General features: G+C 39.3%; 1 protein-coding gene across 6 annotated transcripts; it reads right to left on the minus strand.

Moving 5' to 3' along the window:
• Positions 1-919: 919 nt before the first annotated feature.
• On the minus strand, positions 920-21,476 carry STEAP2 (STEAP2 metalloreductase). 6 transcript variants are annotated; one of them, XM_075419395.1, is made up of 7 exons: positions 21,394-21,476; positions 20,877-21,017; positions 17,199-17,723; positions 15,007-15,534; positions 13,266-13,430; positions 6,035-6,182; positions 920-5,693 (listed from the first exon to the last, which is right to left on the minus strand). In XM_075419395.1, exons 3-7 carry the CDS (start codon positions 17,688-17,690, stop codon positions 5,683-5,685), a joined length of 1,344 nt encoding a protein of 447 aa, XP_075275510.1. In that variant the 5' UTR covers positions 17,691-17,723; positions 20,877-21,017; positions 21,394-21,476; the 3' UTR covers positions 920-5,682. The 6 variants fall into 6 exon arrangements, with proteins under 6 accessions (XP_075275510.1, XP_075275505.1, XP_075275504.1 ...); XM_075419390.1 differs by having other exon boundaries at positions 920-6,182; positions 17,199-17,720; XM_075419389.1 differs by having other exon boundaries at positions 920-6,182.
• Between the last annotated feature and the right edge of the window lie 1,137 nt (positions 21,477-22,613).

Consider the following 22,613-nt stretch of genomic DNA (forward strand, 5'->3'; position numbering starts at 1 on the left):
GATCTTTATTATTGTAAGGAAATGCAGTAAGTCACAGTAGACACAACTTACACCTCTGTACAGTACAAGGTACAGCTGGACAAAGGTGTAAGTTCGGGGCCCCAGCTGCTAGCTGCTACCTACGCTACATAAAACAAGCACTGTGATACAGAGAAATTGGGAGGTTTAAAAAAAAGCTAAGAAATGACAGACTTCAAGGAGCAAAACATTACTGTTATGCCAGGCATGGCACAAATAGATATTAAATATTTTGAATTTTAAAAATACCTGAATTCCATTTGGGAATCTGGGAAGGCTATGTAACGTAATGTGAAAGCAATGTGAATCCTGCCAGCTTCACTGAGTCACACAACTTAACTTCTCTGAACACAGAACAGTTTATGGTGCTGACCTCTAGTTAAGCAGGATTTCATCTCTCACGTATTCTTTTCCTCTTTCCTCTTATGTTGGCCTATTTGGAAAAAAGTTATATATTTTCCAATGAAGGACTGCAAAGTAGTTCACCTGTTTTTCTCATTTAAACAGTAATGCTTTCTCCCACACACAATGGCAGAGGAAGAGTGTCTCTGCCTGGCAAACTTGCTTGTGTCTAGCAGTGTCACTTCTGCCAAACTTTTTATTTGTTGAATGAGAAGTGGACTGAATATATGCTGATAGTACTGTAGTGTTCACACTGTGTTCTGAAAACACGGAGAACACCTTACAGGAGGAGATGGGATATATCTTTCCAGTGTGTTTGCGTGAAGTATTTGTTATCCAGCTGTTGCAAAAGAAACAAATTGCCTTTTAGATTTTTTTTTTATGAACTCATATTCAAGTTCTACCTCTCAGAGAAAATGTTGATCAGAGGAGGACACATGCATTATGAAGCAAAGCAAGCTAAAATTTATTATGCATAAACACAGGAGAAAAAGCCAAATACCTGACATTGACTTTTTATTGATTTTTTTGTAAAACACAGTCTATGGAAAAATAGATAAAAGCATTACTAATAATTTATAATAGCCCTGTTCAGAAAGACAACACAAATGAATTGACAAACACAACTACAAAGAGAATATTGCACATGGGAGAAGCACTATGCTTGCTCCAAGACACTGCCAGCAAGGTATGAGAAACAATACATAATGATAGACATCATTGTTCAAGTCAGTTCAACGTGTCACTTATCTAAAGGCTGTAATGTAATTAATTCAACCAGTATTATATAATGATACAATATCAGTACTGCAACATTACTCATTACATTGATAGAAAATACTACAGGATGAAGAGCCGAAAGATCAAGAACTTGTGTATTAGGAGATGCACTGTCTGAAAGGAACTATGCATATGCCTCTATTACCACTGCATATATGAAAATGTTATACTGAAAAACTCAATCTATCTAATTTTTATGCACCTGATATACGTAATTTTCAGAGGAAATCTTCACATTCAGAGGAAAGCTGTTTCCTAACTATTCATACCTGTGAAATTCATAGCCACTTGGGAACTCATTGCCTTATTTTAATTAATAATTTCCCTTAGAGCTAGTTGGGCAGCATGTATAGCTAATAACATACAGACATACACACACAGAGACATACTATTTTATAGGCAATTAATGCCAAATGAAAATACAAATGTACTTTCTCATGTTGACACATCATATAACGCACAATGTTGGAACAAAAAGTTAAACAGGGCACCAGTTCACAGTAACCATTACCACAAGCCAGATATGCAAAGAACTTGCAAAACAATTACAAAATAATTAATCTCTAAATAATTCAAGAACATGGCTGGCTACTTAACTTGTACATAGTTGCTACAGTTAATAGAATTGTAAGATAAAATTAAAGACACATATGGAACCTGTAATAAAACTGTATTTTAGAGAATGTTAAGCAAGAATACCTTAATATCCGTAGAAAACAAATAACCTGTTGCTAGATACAGAGGTCTCCATTTTCTAATATGAAGTGTACAGTTCTGTATTACATAGTAAGCTCTATTTTTTTTTACTGAACAGTAATGAAGAGAAACTAAGTTTATTTCATTATTCATTTTTCATTAGGCAGTAAGCAATTTATATAAAGCTACACAAAAATATTTTTATAGCAGTCTATTCTTCAAAATCTGTATTTATTCTCCTAAGTAACTAAGACGTCTAAATTAATTTAGTTGTTTATATTTAGGCAATCAAAACTAAACTTTTAGCCTCAGGCCTTTTTCCAATGAGAAGTCCTAATGTGAATTCTACAGAAACAAATGTGTTTGATCACAGGAATAAAGATTCCTTATGTGACCAAACATATGCACGATCTGACATATAATGTGTAGTAAATGAGTGCCATTTTACTTTCAGACTTACAGTGTCTTGTTAGAGTCAGTTGGTCTTTAAAGAACACTACAAGCTACTGAATCACAAGTCAACTTGTTATTCCAGTCACAAGTAAATACATGGCCTAACGGGAAACCATAGGTCATTTTGTAGCACAAATATTTAACAAAATATCTTCATATATTTGATCTAAAAATATAATCTATTTATTAATACTTTAACATTTCAACCTTTCAAGTAACTTCTAAAATCAAAACACATTTTTTATTTTCTACATACAGTGTTTGGAAAAAGAAACAAGACATCATTATTCTCTCCAGACACCTTTGGCAGTTCAAAATGTAACAGTTCAAACATTCTTGAAGAAATATGATGAAATTACTTTTTGCATGGGAAAGAGGGCCAAAACATTTCTGTATATACTGTGTGAGTGGGTGCATTACAGCACAAAATATATGGACTTTGACAGTAATTTTCATTTAGTACAGTATCTTAGTTCTGCAACATTATCGCTATTGCATCAAATGAATTAGATAATTGTAGGGAACATGACTGTTAATTACCTATTCTACAGAACTGTAGAATTACTATAAAATAATAGAAGCATATTTAATTTTGAAATGTAATCAGATTGTCAACAGTAATGGTTTCTGCCCTAAATTTGTTCAGAGGTATGAAATTCTGCTCTCAGTTATACCATCCCATTCTAGCGGTTTCAGTCAGGTTTCACGCACAGGACTGGGGTAGAATGTAGTGTGGTATCCCACTAAAATTCTCCAAGACTTTGTGTATTCTAAGATTTTGTAAATTAATTTTATTTAAAGGACTTAAGCACAAATGCCTAAGCTTTGTGTGGTTTCCCTCTGCAATAATGGAACAGGAAACAGGCCAGGAAAGAAAGTTACATGTAATTCTGCAAGCCTTTCAAGAAATCTACAGCTTTCTGTAATGGAATGTATTTACAGACAGGAAAAGTAAGTTAGATTTTGTAATTGTCACTTGTTTTTCATTCTTATGTAGAAGTCTCATTTGTACTAGATTACACTCTTGTCTGTCTCCAACAATGACAAGTTTTTCACTCGATGCCTAGAATGTTTGATAAAATAATATTGTGCATGTGTGTCACCACAAGTATCACTGAAATAGCTGCATATTGGAAGAAGGACAATAAAATCAGTACCTTGAAACTAACTTATTTATGGAAAAAAAAAAAATGCTTTTTTTTTATAAATTTGATAAATTTATTAAACATTTTTCCATATTTTCCTTTCTTTTCCTGGAAAAAAATGGGAAAGTTTAAAGTTTCTAAAAAAGTGAGATCCATTTTGGAGGCAGTAGCTATTAAATACAGTTGTCTAGAGGCAGCACCTGTCTGAAATAAACCTTAGGATATTGATTTCTAAGAGGCTGAGAGATGATGTCAGGAGCAGAATTACTGGACGTATGCCCTCTTTCTGGAAGCATCTCCCACTTGTCAGCTATCGGACACAAGTCTCAAAGACCTTAGTGTGGCCAATTATAGCTGTTAATTATCGTTCACTTTTCAAACAATAGTGAAAGAAAATGAATTTTCTCTTTCCAATTGCTTCGTCTCACCCTGTAGCTCAAAAAGGAGGCTAAAACTACTGAAATTGCCACTATTTGAAATTGAAAATTTGTGAACTGAAAAAAAATTCTCAAATTTCTGTTGACAGACATGAAATAGAGTTGATTTTTTCTTCAAAAGAATGTTTTCACAAACCTTCGTTTTCAAAGAGAAACAGGATTCACTGATCTCTTATTAGACACAAAACACATTTAAAGATACATAAAAATGCTTTAATTCTGGAAAAAATAATACAAATATTTTATTTTTCATCTCTAGATTTGAACATGCTTAAAATGAAAGAAAGTTCAACTGTCTCTTCGTTTGCAACAAACCCTGAATATACACAAGCTTGATGTGTAAGTTTGGGGAATATGGATACTACGATGAAGATAAAATTGTCGTAGATTTACTGAGTTTGAAATGAAATTAAGAACAACTATGATGAAATCTTTAGATTTAGTCTGGTGTAACTGAGGGCAGAGTTTGATTCTAGATTCTTGTTCTGTGGACCTGTTGATTTCATTGCAAACAGATTTACAGGACTAGTGATGTTTAAGGATAAATTCAGGCTTAGGTACTGTATATTTCTGAGGTATCATACTGATGACAAATTTTTCCAAAGTAATAAATAATATGTGAAGTTTCAGCTAAGAAAGTCAGAGATCCTAAACAGTCCAACGACAGGTAATAAAAATATAATTTCTTACAAGTAAAGAAAATTAGGACCAAATACACATTCTGATTCATTGAAATAAAGGTTTTGCTGATTAAGCAGGAGTGGCCTGAAGGCATAGGAGTTGAGTTTGGCTATTTTGTTAGAGAAGAGTAGAACTTGACAAATCGGTTGTAATAAATAATTGTGAATGTTCTTCTGAATCCCACAGGGAATGCAAATGTCAAGTTTTAGAGATAAATTTTCATTTTTAAGTATAAGAATAATAATTTTGTTTCTCAAAAATGCAGGCATAGCCCAGAGACACTTGCTGTAAAAGTAAGACTTTTTATATAAAAATAGAAGATTGTATTTGCACAAAAAGACACTAAGTTTGTAAGACAGACTCTGGGAAATTTGTATATAATAACTGAAACTCCAGTGTACAAACACATAGAATATGAGTATTGTGATGCTTCCTTGTTGTACCAACATGCTGGAAGTTTCAGAGTGAAAATGCATTTTTACTGTTGCAGATTTCTCAGCTTTTTTTTTTTTTTTAATATTTCCTGATATTTCAAAACCATTCTAAAATCAAAAACTCATTGCTTGCAGACATATCTGCAAGTCTTTCTATACATGTGTAAAACTGTTTTGAATTTTCATTGTATCATGTGTGGAAGTAAAAAGATGCCAAAGTTCTAAAATCCTACGTGATACTTTGAAAAAAACGACCCTGTTAGTACAATACTATTTGCTTACAACATGTACAACTACACCATAACTGAAACTGGTTTTGCATATTCAAATCATGTAATGGTGTAAAGTCACACACAAATAAATATACTGTATATATGCAACACATCATTACAAATTAATTTGTTTCAAAACCTGATTATTCCCTAAATTATTAACTCTATTAGTATATATTCTGAACTCAGTAACCCAGAAGTGTGGTTTTAATAAAAGAAACACTGCCCAGAAAATGTGGTATTATTAAACAGCACTCTGACACATACATTCTAAGTCAAAGAAATATCTGGAAAGCATGGTTATAATAAAATACTGTTGTGATATAACTGTGCAAAGGAGCATAAAAAAATTCTGATTTCATAATCATCTTCCCTCTGTAATTCAAAACATAAATACTTAGTAGTTATCTGAAGTAGTAGTCTTCTAGTTATAAATTTCTCATAGTTTGGTTGAGAGCTTGTACTATATGCCAAGCAAGTCCACAGTGACTTTACTCATACTTTAACTAAACTCCTGAACATACAAGTTTATGATGGAAAAAGAAATCTAAAACGGTGCTAACAAATACTAGCCTATCATCACATCACAGTTATCCTTTCTGGGGAGAGATGTGGAGCAGACCCACTTGCTTCTTCTATAACATGGCTTTTCTCCCATCCTCTTCGAATTCTCCTCAGTTTTCTACTTACGCATGGCAAAAGCAAAATGATCTTACCTAGAATTACAATGGAAGGCAGAACAAGGGCAAGAACAAAATTTGGCGGCGTATAAAATCTGTAATATTCTTCTTCAAAAGCTCTTTTCCACCCGTAAATTAGTACATGGAAAGTACTTATGAGCAGAGCAACGTATCCAAGTGTAGACTTTGAAAAGAGAGAAAACAGGGAAAAAAAGAAGAGATAATTGTACTTGGTCCTTCATCCAACAGCTCTACCCCATTATTTTAACATTTCTATTACACATCATGTTAAAATCTCTTACCTATACACTATTTTAAATTGGCAATATGTGGTTTTAAGTTCCCATGTTCTGAAAACTACGGACTGAACACTGATTTACAATGTATCTCTGCTAGCATCTATAAGCGTTAGACAAAGATGAAATGAAGATGATGTCTGCCCAGATTCTAAGTAATGGACGTCAGCTTCAGAATATGTGTGCAAGTAAGGAGCAATCTCAGTGAAGTTACTGGAACAACATCAATTGTGACTGGAAAACAAGTTCCCTGTTTCTTAACTATGAGGGTAGATCACTTCCAAGATTCATGATTATGGAACAATGCAATTCTGCCGGAACAGATCTGGGCCTAACACTCCAGATTTTTATCACTCTGAGAGGAGCATTTTGCTTCTTCCTCACAATGGCCTACATCCACTTGTCTGAAGTTAGCATAAACCATTCCTTACCTTTCTCCATCAGCTTTGTCTACTGGTTAATGGGAATATCTGGACTGTAGGACTTGGGCATAATGGCACAAGGCAACAATGCAGTTTATTGTAACGGCCACTGCTGGATGAAACATGAAGTAGCAGGTTGCCACAGCATACTGCAGAGGACCTCTTATCACGTGATCTAGAGCGCGCCACAGAAGGTAGCGCTAACAGGGGTCATTCACCATTTCTGACCTTTATAAGAACCTGTAGCATTGCTCTGCAGACTTCAGTTAAATGTATTAACCTTGACTTTCCCAAACCATGGTAAAAAAAGAGTACTATGCTTTGAATTCTGATGGTGATCAAATGAAAAAAAACTATTTTTGGCCGAAACTGATTTAATGACAAACTTGGTTGGGAAACATTTGTAGGAAATAATTGAAACAGAGAATGAATACTACGAAAGGTAACTGGCTACCAAGGTTTGGTTTAATTCCAGTAAACAGAGAGGTAAAGAAAAATGCAGCCTAAGGTTCTGTAATTGTTAGTGAAAGAAACAATTCTTTCTACTTCAAGATTAACCAGTTTCTAGGGAAAGGAAAATGTCTGAGCTAACAATATTTGCAAGGATTCACAGATATAATGGTATAAAAAGGAAAATACTTTTGTTAATTTCTAGAGATGGGTATCATGTTTTTTAACTTGCCAATATTTATGCGGTTTTTTGCCAGTGGTTTCAGAGCCATGTTGGTATGTTTTAGATATGCTGCACCTTTTTTTTTAAAAAAAAAGAGAACAATTTGCTCCCGAAATATTCCATATGAAACAGAAAAATTAGAGAACCACTTATGGATATGAAAATGGCATATGCAGTATCTGAACAGAAATTCGGTTAAGAAATTCGAACAGCAAACAACACTATCAAACCTTGTATTTGAGTATGTTATTGCAGATTTTTGCTGGTATGACTGTCTTGAATTCATTGCTGTTATATCACTGCCAGCAGGGAAAAGGGCATAAGTGAATCATATCCCTCATTTCTTCATCAGGCTTACTGATAAGAACTATAACAATTCTTGAAAAAGAAACAGGAGGGAAATGTGATACAGACTCTTCCCAAATTAAAAAAAAAAAAAGAAAGAAAAAATTTAATGCTTATATAAATTCCATCTGCAAACTACAGTTTTGAGACATCTATACATGTCTTTCTATCTGATGGTCAAAATGGAAGCTAAGAAGTACATCGGTAAGTTTATCAGTCCATTTTGAACTAACAGCACAAAGACAAGTAATATGTATGATGCATCTCTATCAAGCTCTTTTTTTTTTGCCCTGTGGAAAGTTGCCATATGCTTATTTGAAGTGTTGGTAGGGCATGTGCTAGTACATACAGGACCATTTCAACCACTCATCTAAAAATCTGACAACAAAGACACTCCTCTAGGAGCTTCTGTCAGCTACTGATGGTATTTTCTTCTACCAGGCCCTTCTTTGCTGTATTTCTGTGCTGTACTTTTGACAGTAATAACACCACTTAGCTAGAAAGAGGATGTCCTCCACACAACTTAGCGTTCTGCAGTCTTCGGTTTGTTTAGTCAGGGCAGATCTGCACTAGAACATTCCATTAAGACCATTTATCCCAGCTTGCAGCTTCTAACAATGACTTTTCCAAAAGCACAATCAAGACTGCTACTTAAGTAAAACCCCGCTGCAGGAGGCTGTGTCAGTACAAAACTTCTGTGTTTGTTACAAAGACTTGAATTTTCTGTATCTGCAAATGTTTAAAGACTACAGCAATGGATGTATGGCAGTAAAGTGAGGAAACTCAGAACTGATTGAAGCAGGGTTGGACAAAAAGACATCAGCTAGCACAGGAAAAGGCACTGTCGGGCAGCCGAACAGTAAAAATAACATCAGTTGGTAGCACTGCATCATACTACAAATCTTGGCCAGCAGTAGTGTCAGATAGCCATATTCCAAAGTTGACGATCCCTACGTATGCTAACATGAAAGATATTTCAGTTATTGAGAAATAAATGATGTTTGTGCTGTGGGAGTTATTAATTTCTACATAGCAATCTGTTAAACTCTGGAAAGGTGAGAGAGCTGCTATCATTCAGGTATCCAAGGTTATTTTCTTCTGCACAAGTTTATGACTGGACAATGTGGACGAGGGAATACAGGGATTAAAGGCAATGGATTTCCTAAAACGTAGTTGTGCTTCAGATGGAATATACATATTTCCATCATCTTTTCCTGGCTCCTTAAGAAAGAGATGAATATGTCTACGAGAGCTGGAAGATCACTTACACTGATGTTACCACAGGGAGCCCAGGAGAGGCACCGTATGATAACTTCTTTAAGAGCAGAGGACTTTTGAAAGCAGCAGGAAGGGAAACTTTTCCCTGACTGGTAAATTCACATGGGTGAATGAGTAACAATATCAATTATAAGTCTTGGGAACCCTCTGCTGAGGTGCTAGGATGGCTGCTGCAAAAAGGGGAAGAACATCTTTGGTTGCTTTGCTTTATCTTAATAATGCTGTGTTTCCTGGAAGCTGAGTAATGAATTAGCACATTTCCTACGGATTCCCCAATCTTCTAGCTTTTCTGTAAGCCTTCCCTGTTTTGTTTCTTTTCCTTCCTGATCACAGTCGGTTTTTTAGCTAGTGTGGGAGATTCCCAGCCAAGGCCACTGATAAACTGGACAAACTGGCACTGTTTGTGGTGAAAAAAAAAGTGTTAGAGGCATGGAAAAGATGCAGGAGAAAAATCTCTGAAATGTTACCAGGAGGATGTACATATATAGAGACACAAATCTCCCTCAGGAATTTCTACCTTCACAGTGGTCAAGAAGTTCCAAGGAATTTATATATACAAAAGGTATTTTCCACAGCCTAGATTTATGCAAGGTATACTTCAGATTCTGACTGGAATCTCATCCATAAACTTGCTAAATACTCAGGCCTCATTCTTCTTTACTCTGGGGGAAAAGTATCCTATTCTTGTGGGAGAACCAAGGCAGACAGCATTTCCTCAAAGCATGTGAGCAAGAAAAGTTTTAGCAATAGTATCCAAAAAAATTTAGGACTGTGCTAGCAGACAAAAGCAATGTTTATAAAAAGATCAGCTTCCTATTATGCAAATGGCAGATCTGCACTGATTTTTGCTAAGAAACATAAAGCTCAGCTTTCAAAGCCAGTCTGCTCTGTCCAGTGCACCTCTGAATGATGTGCTTTGGACTTGAACTCAGACTCGAAAACAAAAGCAGCAGTCATTTACGCTTACATTATATATTTGCAATTTAACTTCCTTCAGAAGGCTGAAGGACCCGGTGCAGCACTGGTTGCAGCCAACAGTCTCTGTTTTGATGTATTTTACGTGAACACTCAAGGGCTGGTTTCAAGAAATGTCTTTTTCTGTTTGCAGTGTGTTGGTTTAGGCTAGTTCTTCTCCCTGCTCTAACAAAATACAAATCCTTTTTTATTTATTGCGCATGTCTATCTTTGTTCCTTATCCAAATATGTTTAGAAGAGTACTGAAGTAGTGTTTAAGAAAACTGATGCATTGGTTTACAAGCCCCAGTTTCCTTGCTGCTTCCTTCTTCAGTAAGCTCCAACTCTGAGTTGTGTTAAGATGCCTGCAAAATTTCACGCTAAGTTTTCATCATCTAGGATCTCCTACTGAGCAAACTCTTCATCACTGTCTCATTCTGTGGCTCCTCCATCTGGATGCTACGAGTGTTTCTCTCCAAATCATGATGAAGTAATCAGATATTTGTTTCATAGAGTGGTCACCTCTGTACTGCAGCAACTCCAAGTTTTCTGCTGGTCTCTCAGCTCCTGGTAGGGCTGACACAGTAACTTCATTATACATCACTATTCAACCTTCTCACATCTCATTTTGTTCATATTCATACTTTGAGGGAACGAGCACAACCTGCACTGCTTCTCTTCTTAAAAGTCCTTTTTGCTTGATCAAGCAGGCTGGATTTTTTGGGGCTGCTGACACCTGTGTTGTGAAACCAGGCTAGGTAAGATGGAGACATCTCCAAAATAATTGGGGATATCAAAGGCAGCAATGATTTCTGGGCAAAAACATTCACAACTGAGGTTTCTTTACAGTATTGGAGGACTATGGTAGAGGTCTGTTTGAACTACTGTAGGCAGGGGAGATGCTGCTCAGGGCACGTACTACAGGAACGAGGCTAGAAAATAGTCTATACTGTATATGTTACTAATTTGTTAATCCTAAACTCAGAGTTTCCTAGTAGGACTCAAGACTGAGTATATTTTAGCAGTAAAACTCTTTAAAAGAGGCCAGACCTTTATTTTGATGAAACTGCATTTCCTAAGGTGAGCAAGCAATAGTATGTTGCTTTCAGTAGAAAGTGCTGAGGTGACAAACTGTCTTGAGTATGCTGAGTAATTCTTCATCTGCCGGATGCAAAACAAGCTCAGCAATTATTGTGGCAAATCATCTTGAGATTCGGGACTAAGGCTAGAGACATACTGCTCTTCCCAGCTAAAAAATAGCAGCACTGCTGCGATGGGCTAATAGTTAGACTGTTTGTCCCTCTGACTTAGAGAAGATTGAGAAAATTAAGTTCAAATTCACTTCATCATATTGCACTTCAGTAGAATTAAAAGAGAAAAGAAATCTGTTCTACTTGCATACTGGGTACAATGAAGCTTGTGCAGAAATGCAGACTCACTTTAGTGAGGAATCACTGAAATTCTGTTTTCTGATTAAATAAAGCAAGCTTTATTTAACTAAAGGACAAGTAACTAAATGAAGAACAACTTACATCCTGAGAAGTAATTAATGAGAAAGTAAAGTACCTTTAATGATCATTAATTTTAAGGAAATTTTTAGTATTCAGTATTTTTTTGTGATTAAAAATTGCAAATGACCACAATTAATTACCAATACCAGTTCTCTTCAGCATGTAATGCAGTACCAACTATAACATACCTCCAGAGCAAACAACTTGTTTCCAATCAAATTCCTCAAAATACTGACAGGTGATTCATTGAACTTCATAATTATTTAACTTTGGAACTATTTTTACTTTATTTACAGTGGAAATAACTGCAGTAAATATGACACAATAAAAAAAAGCCCTTGTAGACACATCACTGTATGATCATTGTGTGGGTTTTGACTCAGTCACACAAGCCTGAAATTTGGAAATTTGAGTAAGGAAAAATAAGCCACAAATGCTGGATTTGTGGCTGGAAGTCATAAAGGCAGCACCTCACTCATGAGTGAACACATACTTTTCCCTTTTGCACTAATGTTTTATACCACCCAACAGCAGTACTATTGTCCCTGCACAAAGAACTCTGGGTGGCAGGGATGGTGTAACAATACAAAATGGGTATTTACTCCCTCTGAAGGCTCAAAACCATGAGCGAGAATAAACAGTTCTGTCCGGGTAACTCCAATTTGAAAAAATTTTCAGCAAACTTTCTATTGGCTTACCTGGAGTGTTCCACCAATGGAAACCCTAGGGGAAGGGAAGACATGACTTTACAGACAGAAGACCTCTAACAACTACAGCCAAAGAAGTGTTTGCTATCACTTTAAAATGTCTGTAAATTATGAAGCACAACTCAGGCCCTGAACAGTGAAGTCAGTGTGGTGACAGGACTAAGAATTACGCAATATTATTACAGTGGCTATGTTGAAAAAATGTTAATCAGAAAAGTGTGAGTTAAGACTAGAGTACTGAATCCAAAGTCAGAAAACAGAACAAAACATAAAAAAGCCCAAAACTGTGTGTACACGCTTGGGAAATTTATCACAAGAATGAATCCTAATGAAATTTGTTATCTTCACTGACTGCTACCTAAAACTAATAGCAATTCTGTTTGGACATGAACATTAAGATGTTTGTTAAAGCCTATATTTCTCAGTATTTTATGCTGGTTAGGTCTGCCTGTTGTAGATATTTATCTGAGGAAGGAGAGCAGCAGCAGGCATGCCAGAACCTCGAAAAGCTTCTGCTTTTAGTAAACAAAGCTTTGTATTTTCCTAATGGGTATTTTCAGCTAATTGGAACAATGCAGTTGAGAGCTATATAAATTCCCGCACAGTGGAGGGGAAGCAAAACTGAATCAATGACACCACGGCTGTCACAGGGCTGCGCAATAAAAATCCTGCAGGACCAATTAAGTCTTCAATTTTAACAGCTGTGTGCATCTACATACAGGAGTACCTCATCAGTATCACTGTTTTTAGAGTTTGTCCAAACTGATCTAATTTGAATTTAGCAAGAAATTCTAACAATGGAAAAGGAATAGATTAGTGATCATTTGGTCTTAGCTATGTTGGGTATTTAAGACCAAGAAGTGTAAAATGCAAATTCCTATTCTAACTCTTATGAAATGCTTAACATGCCTTCATGGTAATATATCTGCTGAGTAAGGATATGTTGTTTTTATTAACTTACTGGAGAGAGGGGAAGTAAAAAAAGCTCTCATCATGTTGTGAAGTGCTTTTGTTCATGATCATGATCATCATCAAGAATTCTTGTTAACAACAAAACCTTATTATTTAAAAAGTAGCATACCTGAATAAAACTGAACTCCCTCCAGTTTAAGGCACTGTTTACTGAAGGGATGGAAGTTACTGCCAGCAAAGAAAGTAATCCAAGACTCATTATTCCAAAGGAGATATACATTTCAATTCGCCACACTTCTTCCTCATTCCAAGAATTTTCAACATTTGCATGAACCTGGCAAAATAACAGAAAGGAAGTACTTTAACAGAATATTTAAAATACCAGCAGAAGTTATTTTGCTGAGTAAAAGTCTACAGTCACAGGACAACTATAAAATGGGGTCAGATATTTCAGAGGTTTCCTCATGTCTTGGTGAAAAACAACTATTTCCTTACTGCTTGTATTGGCTCGTTAGATCAAAAAAATGTTAAACACAGAAACTAAGACGAGTTGTTAAAAGAAAATGTAACATTACATACCATTTGCAACAATTATGTCATAAAAACAGATCAATCTGCGCATGCCTATATACTGTAAAAAAGTAGCTGTGTTTTTCAGACCCTGGAAACTTAAATTCTCTAACACAAATCGGGTAAACCTGCAATTTGTTTTTAGTTTGTTACATTTAGAAAGAGTTTAGCTTCATTTCCTATCTTTGCTTCAGCTCCCCATGCTGAATCCAATTTATTTTGCCTCTCACTGTTGACATCAGATACATTCAAGATTGTTCTCACTGGAGAGCTTTACCAGAAAAAAGTAACAACTCAGGTCCTTAAGAGGCTTGGATATTCAGTTATTTTTCCACTTTCAGGTGAACTACTGTGATATGGCGTGTCTTGAAAGGGGTTCACTGGGAATATTAGCAAGTGAGAGTTTTACAATATTATTAAAACCAAGATAATTTCTTAGTAAAAGTATCATTCAGTCCTTTACTAATACCAAGTGTGTTTTTTCTTGCTGCCTTTTATAATTTTGCTGTTCCTGCCTTTCTCTTAAGTTCAGTTTTTCATGCCAGCCCTTTCCGAATTTGTGGACCCAATCTCCCTTAATTTATTCCATCTGATTTGATTTCCTTAGTTTGCTTTTCTTTCTGTTCCATCTCTCTCTCCTGCAGATTTAATGTGCTGAATGGCAATGCTGCTTTTTTGCCACTTTAAAGGTGACAAAGGAGCATCAGACTCTCTTCTAAAGGATGACAGATTTGACAGAGATTGTTTCAGGGTTATGCGAGACCAATTGCTCCTGGGAACTGTGAGTCAATTTCTGTTGCGTGTAATAGATGATGTTTACAGAATTTTTAATGAATATTTTTACTGACAGTCCAAAATGTTACAAAGTAACAACATTTACATTTTGTAAACACAGATGTATCTGTAAGCATTATTATGGTCTCTACCCTTATACTTTTTTCACACTTGTAAATGCACTTATGATATACGCCACTTCCCCCATATGTTCAGTATGCACAGAGAGGAACATACCTCAGAAACTCACAAGTTTCCTGCTGTTGCTTTTATCCTGTCTAACCTACATTCTCCTTGTGTATCTTCCTATCAGGGATTTAAGTAGCACACATCCTTGATTCCCCCTACCACACAAACTTGACTGCAGCTTGACCCACGAGGTGAGCACAATGCACAGATGTTTCTTTTAGTCTCCCTTCTTACTCGGCACTAGCTATACATAAGATAACCCATAACGTTCTCTGCTGAAAACAGTTGAACACATTAAGAAAACATAGATATTGTATTAATGAGCCATATTGATACAGCAAGGCATTTTTGGCTTACTGAACTAAAGACTGGCTTACCTGTTGATATGCCATATTGAGGAACAAGTATCGCTCTGACCGCCTCATAGGTAAGCAGAGGCTGTATGCCACATGCACTGTTGCAAAGAAAAAACTGAGCAGTCCAAGCTGCTTTCGACACTGGAGCCAGTTGTCCAGCCAAGGTGGAAATCGCCTATACTTCGTACCGTAGTAAAGCTGATAAGCAGCTGCAATAAGCCCTGATAAATACACTAGAGAAAGTAAAGTGATAGCAACAATTGGCAGAGTCTTGTTCACAATCTCAATGGGGATCTTGTAAAAGTCACTCTGCTGATTTCTCACGTATGGATGGATTACATCTCTGACGAAGGAATAGATGAAGAAAAACGTTGCCAGGCTGATGGCAATCACTACAGGCCCCTTCCACAGCGTGAACAGACGCAAAGGTAAGTTTTCAATCTCCCTTGAAGATGACAATGCCCCCAAATCAACAGGAATAAAACTGAGCTGACGGGCAAGCTCAATAACTTGATGGCGAGCCTGAATGTTGTTACTGCATATATAGACCTGTTGGGAAAGTCAAGTGAATTGTCTGTAGTCAGAGACTCAAAGGTAAAAAAAACCAAACAAAAAACAAACGAGAAAAAAACCCTTAAGGCCCTCCAGGTCAAAACCAAAGCACTACTGCTAAAACTGTACACCATTATCCCAGCTTGTATCACTGAGATAAGAATGAAACCACACACAAATCCAGTCCAAGTGGAAAGATGCACACTGCTTTAGCAACAGAGTAACCAAAACAAAATTGGCTTTTTCTTGGAGTTAATAATGAGCTGATTGTGGGGTGCACTGGTAATCTGCACACTGAAATTCCCCCCCGCCGCCCCCCAAAATGTCTACAGGACTGGATTCAGCTTGAAACAATAGCTAAAAGCATTTCAGAAAATCAGAAGTCTCTCAAAAATACAAATGTTGACCAGCTGTAGCACAAACAGAATGCAAAGCAGAGAACTGTGTAATCTCTCCATGTGTAACAATTTTAGCTTAATTTCACAATCCAGATTTCCACAAAAATTGAACGTTTAACAGAAAAGACAAAAAACAGCAGCCAAATAAGAACTCATTCTAAAGACTTGTTTATTACATATTGATAGAAATGTACTGCTACAAAGTACTTTAAAGTTCCTTCAAAATTTACAGTGGGCTGTAGTTTGCCCAACACTGTTTTCTTTTCATCTGCATTAGAGCAAACATAATCGGTTTTGACAGAAGTTAATTACTTATAGTGCAGTGCTAATCTGAAAGGGGATAAAAATAGTATAGTAAGATTATTTTTAAAATTATGCTAATTCTATATCAATTGCATTCCATTTGAAATCTACCTGAAGTGATAAAAAACTCAATTTAGTCTCCAGTGGTCACGTTACACCAGTCATTTCTCATGCATTTCTCAGGGTCCACAAAGCTGTGAATGACTGGGTTCTTGCATAGGCTTAAATCCTTTGTATCATTTCAGCAAAGCATGAAAAACATAAAGCTGCCTTTTCTCTATGCAGGATGGATTTGGAGAATGCACTGGGAAGGAATTTGAACATGATGTTCCCAAGCAGTCCTGGATCAAATGAATGATCTCTTAGAAACGTATGTGCCTCCTTCTGTTTTCTCATATTTATGATCTTGGGGTATTCTAAAAGCTAGATAATTTCTTTCCTTCACTTTGCTGTTATGTTGAATGCAAGCATTTTTAGAACAGCTGACTCTTGAGCCCTGGGATCTGGACCTCAGGTTTCTGTGCATCTCTTTCAATAGTTCACCCCATGTAAACCTATACTGAAACTAAAATATACTGGGAAAGGCTGCCTCTATCCTTGTATACAGCATAGGGATAAAAATTAACATATTTCCTACAGAAGACATGAAGACTCAACTCCTTTCCTCTGACTGTAGTCATCTAAAGCTCAGCTGTCTAGTCTAAGTTAGCAACCACATTTCCTCTGCAATCTTCAAAGACAAACAGGTATGCCAGGGGACAATTTGGACCACTTACTCTATATGTCTTACACTGGGATGAACTAGACTCTGAAAGTTTTATTGGCTACTAAAACTTAAACTAAAGGCCCAGCATCTTAGGTACGTTAGGTCAGGCAGGATGAATCCCATGAGTTCTAGTGCTCTGTTCCTGTCATTTTCATCTTAGAAACAACTTAAATTATTACAAATATAACATTTACCTGTCTGCTGGCATCCTTTGGTCCTAACTGCAGTGACCAAGCTGAAACAACATTGAATCCTTTGACAATCAGGGAATCTGGGAAAAGTGATGCCAAATACTCTGCATTGGAGTCTGGATATTGGTCTACTCTTGTGTTATTGCTGACATCAATCAGAATTTTACCAGTGAGTAAATGCTTGAGGTCCCACAAAGAGGCATAATGTTCTCTGTGTATAGCGACAAAAATGATGTTTGTTTTTGCTACTGCATCTTCATGGTGAGTGACATCAACAACATGGGGAAACAACTCGGCAGCAAGTTTAGGGTTTCTGCTTCCTACAACCACGTGGTACCCGCATCTGATAAGCCTAATTGTCAATGACTTAGCAAAGTCTCCCGTTCCAATGATGCCTACTGTTATCTTACTGGCATCCTTGATGCCATTGGCAACATTTGGTAGAAAAGTTTCATTGAGGTTCTTGGGACTTCCCATCATAGATATTGATTCCATACTTGCAAGACACCAAATCTACAGTAATTCCTTCTGAAAAAAAAAGAAAAAAAAGAAAGAAGAGAAAACAACAGAAAGAAAAACGCAGCATCATAGAGTTTTACAAGACATCAGAATCCATAAGCATCTCTGGGAGCAAAATATTTGGTTCTAAGTTTCGTATTATATTTTCTCCTTAACAAGATATGTGCTAATCAATTTTGTCTTGCAATGTGTCACTAACACAAGAAGAAACATAAAATACTTCAAGCACTTCAACAATGCAGTTACAGAAGTAAATGATACTTTTCCCATCTTCGCCTATTCTCTATGTTCCACTGCCCCAGAATATAGGACCACAAGATAATCCTGTGCTCCTGAAACTAATGGTCAACGGAATAATGAGAAGAAACATGTGAGGAAAACTGGGTAATTATGGAAAATATCAGAAGGTAGAGATAGCTGGCCTGTAGCTGGCATAAGAACAGTGAGTTCATGGAAGCTGAATTCCATTAAAAGCTTATGCAGGTTATTATCGTGGTATCCTATATTGGCCAGGAAGAAAGGGATGAAAAAGTCTCATAGCCACAAATGCCATGGCTACCACCATGACATAGCCATCCATCTGACATACTCACCTGTCAGCTGGGGAAACGGGCGGCACACACGGATCCAGTGGCACAGACAACAAGGGAAATTTGTCAAGGCCTAGTCATGAGATCACTCATGACACTGCTAGGTCAGCCTGCTAGGTCTGGCCATGGATGTGTAAGGATTAACCGTTGGTGAAAGGGTAAAGGATTCAAGGCTATGGGTCACAAACTTGCCTAACAGAATTTTTCTCACCAGGCAGAGCAGATAAATCCTGGAGACAAACATATGGAATAGCAGTCCACAAAAAGCTAATCGCAGGAAGGGATAGATTTAATGCAATAATAAAAGGGAAGAGAGTTTTAGGACTCAAATTCAGTGCAGTTAGCGAGGCTTTGAAGAAGAACAGAGGCTAAGGTTCACAGAAAATTAAAATGAATATTGCCATAGTTTTGGAGAGAAGAGGTCACAGAACTGCAGTAAAGCTGTAACAAAGACAAAAAGACATTAAAAAACAACGAAACAACCCCCCTGGGAGAGATTTCTTCATGTGAAACCATACTTATAAGTGGTTCTGCACTGTAGAACAGGAATGAGTTCTGAAAATGAAGGAAGCAATGAGGAAAGGCAGGCTAAGGAGGAACAACAGAAACCATGAGGTTACTGTCTTGGGAGCAATCAAGAACAGCACAGATAGAAAGGAGGAGAGGAAGGAACCTCCTCCTGAGCCACCATCCACCGATGGTGCTGACATGATAGTAACTAATCACCAGTGGCGGTCTTCACCCAGCCACCAGCTAGGAATACAGCATGCGTGGTGAACAACCTCCCACAATTAAAAGTGGCTTTGTGTTTCACAAATTTGAGGAACTTACTAGAAGAACAGGCACTTTTCAGCTTCGACTAGAAGCGAAGAACTCACTGAAACTGGACTGAGACTAAAGATGGAAAGCAGTATGTGAAAGTGACCACAAAATCAGTATTCTAAGAAAAGATTCTAACAATGAATCTCTCTGGCAGAGGCAGATCACGTAGATTTTTATGCAGGGACTGAAAAAACATTGACCTCTTTCTTACCACATGACCTGAAATGAATCTAACACATGACAAAAATACCAGTATTTCCTGTACCATGATGGTTTCTCATCCAGGAACATAATGAGAATAGCTGTATTTTGATCAGATAAGAGATATACATCAACTGGGTAGGAATGAACATGTATGCATTCACCATGTGATTACAGAGGCCCGTTTCCATTCATGCCATGTGACGTGAAGGTGCTGCAAAACTTTGGGGTAGAAAGGGAACCACCATGAGGAAATGCACTACAAGTACCATTTAACCATACTGCAGCCTACTTTCAGGTTTTGTCCAAAGGATCCTTAGGACTGTGGGCATGAAGGATTTGGACGTGATGAATTGTTCTGGTGAGCTGAATTTGGCCCACTGGCCAAAGTTTCTCACTGCCTGTTCCAAGGAAAGTAGAGTGTGAGGAACATAACAAACCTAACAGACTTCATAAAAAAAACTCAGGGAATAGGCAGACACAACTCTCGGGCAAATAACCTAAGAGATGGAAGAGATCAGAGAGAGGGCAGCTACTGAAAGGGACTATATTAAATGCACAAAAGCAATTCAGAGGAAAGAGAGTGTATAAGACTGTTTCAACTGCATCAAGAGAGCTTTCATGACCTCAAAAATCACACAAAAAGCAAAAAAAAAATCCCCAAAAAACAAAAAGGGGTGTGCATGGCTAAGGAACAGTATAAAGAGCCAAAGCTATCATGTAGCGATAAAATCAGAACAGCAATGGTACAGAAATGAGTTATAACTAGTGAAGGACATGAAGGGTAACAAGGACAGGTTCCACAAATACAATAAAAGACAGAAGGCAACATTTGTAACTTAAGAGCAAAAGGAACAAATTACAGGTGTCACAAAGTAGGACAAAGTGCTGAATGTCTTCTTTATTTCAGCCCTCAGCAGAAAGGTTAACTGTGAACAGATATTTAATGAAATTCCTTCTACAGGGAGACAGAAGGTGAGGTCAAAGTGGAAAAAGGTTAAGAATAAAGGATAAAGCTAAAGATAAGATTTTCAAGACAGCAGACAGTCATGAAATCCAGCCTTGATGCTTAAAATGCTGACATCTTGAGAACTTGGAGAGGACAAGAGAGGCAGACTAGCACGAACCTCTGGAAGAGGGGAGGAGGAGGAACGAGGTAGGCAAAGACTTGTTAGCCTAACTTCAGCCTCTGGACAGATTTTACATCAAGTTATTGAGCAATCAATCTGTACATAGTTAGATGGGAAACAAATAGATGGGAAGCAGATGATAAGTAGCTAAGGTGGGTTGTTCAGGAATGGACTGCAACAAAACCAACCTTCTTTTACAAAATATCTGGCTTCACAGGCACAAAAAACAGTAGAAGCAACATAAATTTGACATTTGCCCTTAGATAAGCTAAGCAAGCACTACAGAGCCATGCCAGCCATAAGGCGACACAGACGTGAAGAACTGCTCTCGGAAAAATAACTACTGGAGGAGAAAAACGAGCCAACAGAAAGCCGGGCAGCCACTGAGCCTGTGTCCGCCGGCTCGGGCGGGAACTTACAGGGCGCGGGCTGAGGTGAGGGGCCGGCCGGAGGCCGGGCGCAGGCCGGAGCCCCCTCGGCGGGCTGGCGGGCGGCAGCGCGGCGCGGGCGTCAGCCCCAGAGGAGCTCGGCGGGACCCAGGTCCTGGCCGGCATCTCCGGCTGCAACGACAACATCGCCCGTGACAGGAGCGGCGGCCACACCGCTCCCCGCCGCCCGGCCAGAGCCGGGGCAGCGCCGCCAGGCCCGGCCGCCCCGGGGCGGAGGCACTCGGGCTCCGCGCCACCGCTGGGCACAGGGCCGCCCCTCGGGGCGCCGGGCCGCACCCAGCCCCGCCGCCCGGCCTGCTCCGGGGGGACCCCGACACCGCCAGGCCCGCCAGAGCCCGCCCGGAGACGGGGGCGGCCGCGGCGGGAGCCCGCCGCCACGGCGAGGGGCAGCGGGGAAACCCCGCGGGGCGACGGCGGGCCCGGCTGGCCCGAGGAGGCGCCCGGCGGGGATGGGGCCCCCTCCCGACCCGGCCGCGGCGCCGCTCACCTCCTCCCGCCCGCCCGCGGAACCAGCGCCGCCGCCTCTCCTCCTCAGACTCCGGCCCCGCAGTGCCAGGCGGGCGGGAAGGCGGCGCCTCTCCTGCCGCTGCGACCCGCCCCCTGCGGCCGCTCCACCGCTGCCGCTGCCGTGACAGCACCGGGGGTCGGCCGGCGCTCCTCCCCCCCCCGGTGGTCACTGCGCTCCGGCCACAAAGCCCCCGGACCTGCGCCGCAGCCCCAGCACACCCAGGCCCGCACCCAGGGGCCCGCTGGCAGGGCTCGCGGCGCTGAGGGCAGCGCACACCTTCCCTCCCGGGCCCTGCCCGGCCTCGGCTGCTGCGGCCCGGGTCTGTTCTCCAGCAGCAGCCCTCCTCCGGCCGCTTTTCCTGCTTCCGTCCCGGCAGAAGGGTGCTGCTCGCCCTCAAGCAGTGCTGGCTGCGGGGCTGCAGCTGAGGAATTGTAGAATCATAGAATCATTAAGCTTGGAGAAGACCTCTAAGATCATCAAGTCCAACTATCAACCCACCACCACCCTGCCTGCTAAAATGCTTTGGGTTGGAAGGGACCTTTAGAGGTCATCTAACCCAACCCCCCTGCAGTGAGCAGGGACATCTTCAACTAGACCAGGTTGCTCAGAGCCCTGTTCAGCCTGACCTTGAATGTCTCCAGGGATGGGGCATCTACCACCTCTTTGGGCAGCTTGTTCCAGTGTTTCGCCACCCTCACCATAAAAAATGAATTCCGAGGGGATGTTGGATGTCGCTGCGGCCCAGGCTGGCTTCCCTGGGTGTGGGTAGTGGGGAGGTCGCTCCCCGTGTTTCCTGTGCACCCGCTGTACTCTGCGCAGGTGGGAGTTGTGCTCTGATTTCAGTGTTACACAAAATGAGACGACATACGGGGTTCAACCACATAAAATCAAAGCTAAACCCCAAGATCTGAATTCTACATTACTTAGCCAAGGAAATTTCTGGTTGAATACAAATGGAGCTTTTTACTGAAAAAATGTAGCGTCTGATTTTAGCATTTTCTGATTTACCAAACAAATTCCATCTTTCATTAAGCTATGCCGTACCTATAACAGGTAACCCTCGAACCTTTGTGTTTAACACATTGAAAACTGACCAACACATATCATAATATATGTCACTCATATTGCAGCAAAAAACTAACACGTGCACAGATGATTGAAGAGGAGCTGTATGACCACGGTGAAACACTCAACACACC

Source organism: Opisthocomus hoazin, chromosome 4 (genome assembly GCF_030867145.1).
Source record: "Opisthocomus hoazin isolate bOpiHoa1 chromosome 4, bOpiHoa1.hap1, whole genome shotgun sequence".
Classification (NCBI taxonomy): Eukaryota; Metazoa; Chordata; class Aves; order Opisthocomiformes; family Opisthocomidae; genus Opisthocomus; species Opisthocomus hoazin.

What these genes read in the sequence shown, in the direction of transcription:
- STEAP2 (XM_075419390.1), bottom strand. Translation starts at nt 17,690, where the DNA reads ATGGAATCAATATCTATGATGGGAAGTCCCAAGAACCTCAATGAAACT. An exon ending in TCAATATGGCATATCAACAG is followed by an intron (nt 13,431 to 15,006) that starts GTAAGCCAGTCT and finishes TTATTTTGCCAG; the next exon opens with GTTCATGCAAATGTTGAAAA. An exon ending in GGGAGTTCAGTTTTATTCAG is followed by an intron (nt 6,183 to 13,265) that starts GTATGCTACTTT and finishes CTCTTTTCAAAG; the next exon opens with TCTACACTTGGATACGTTGC.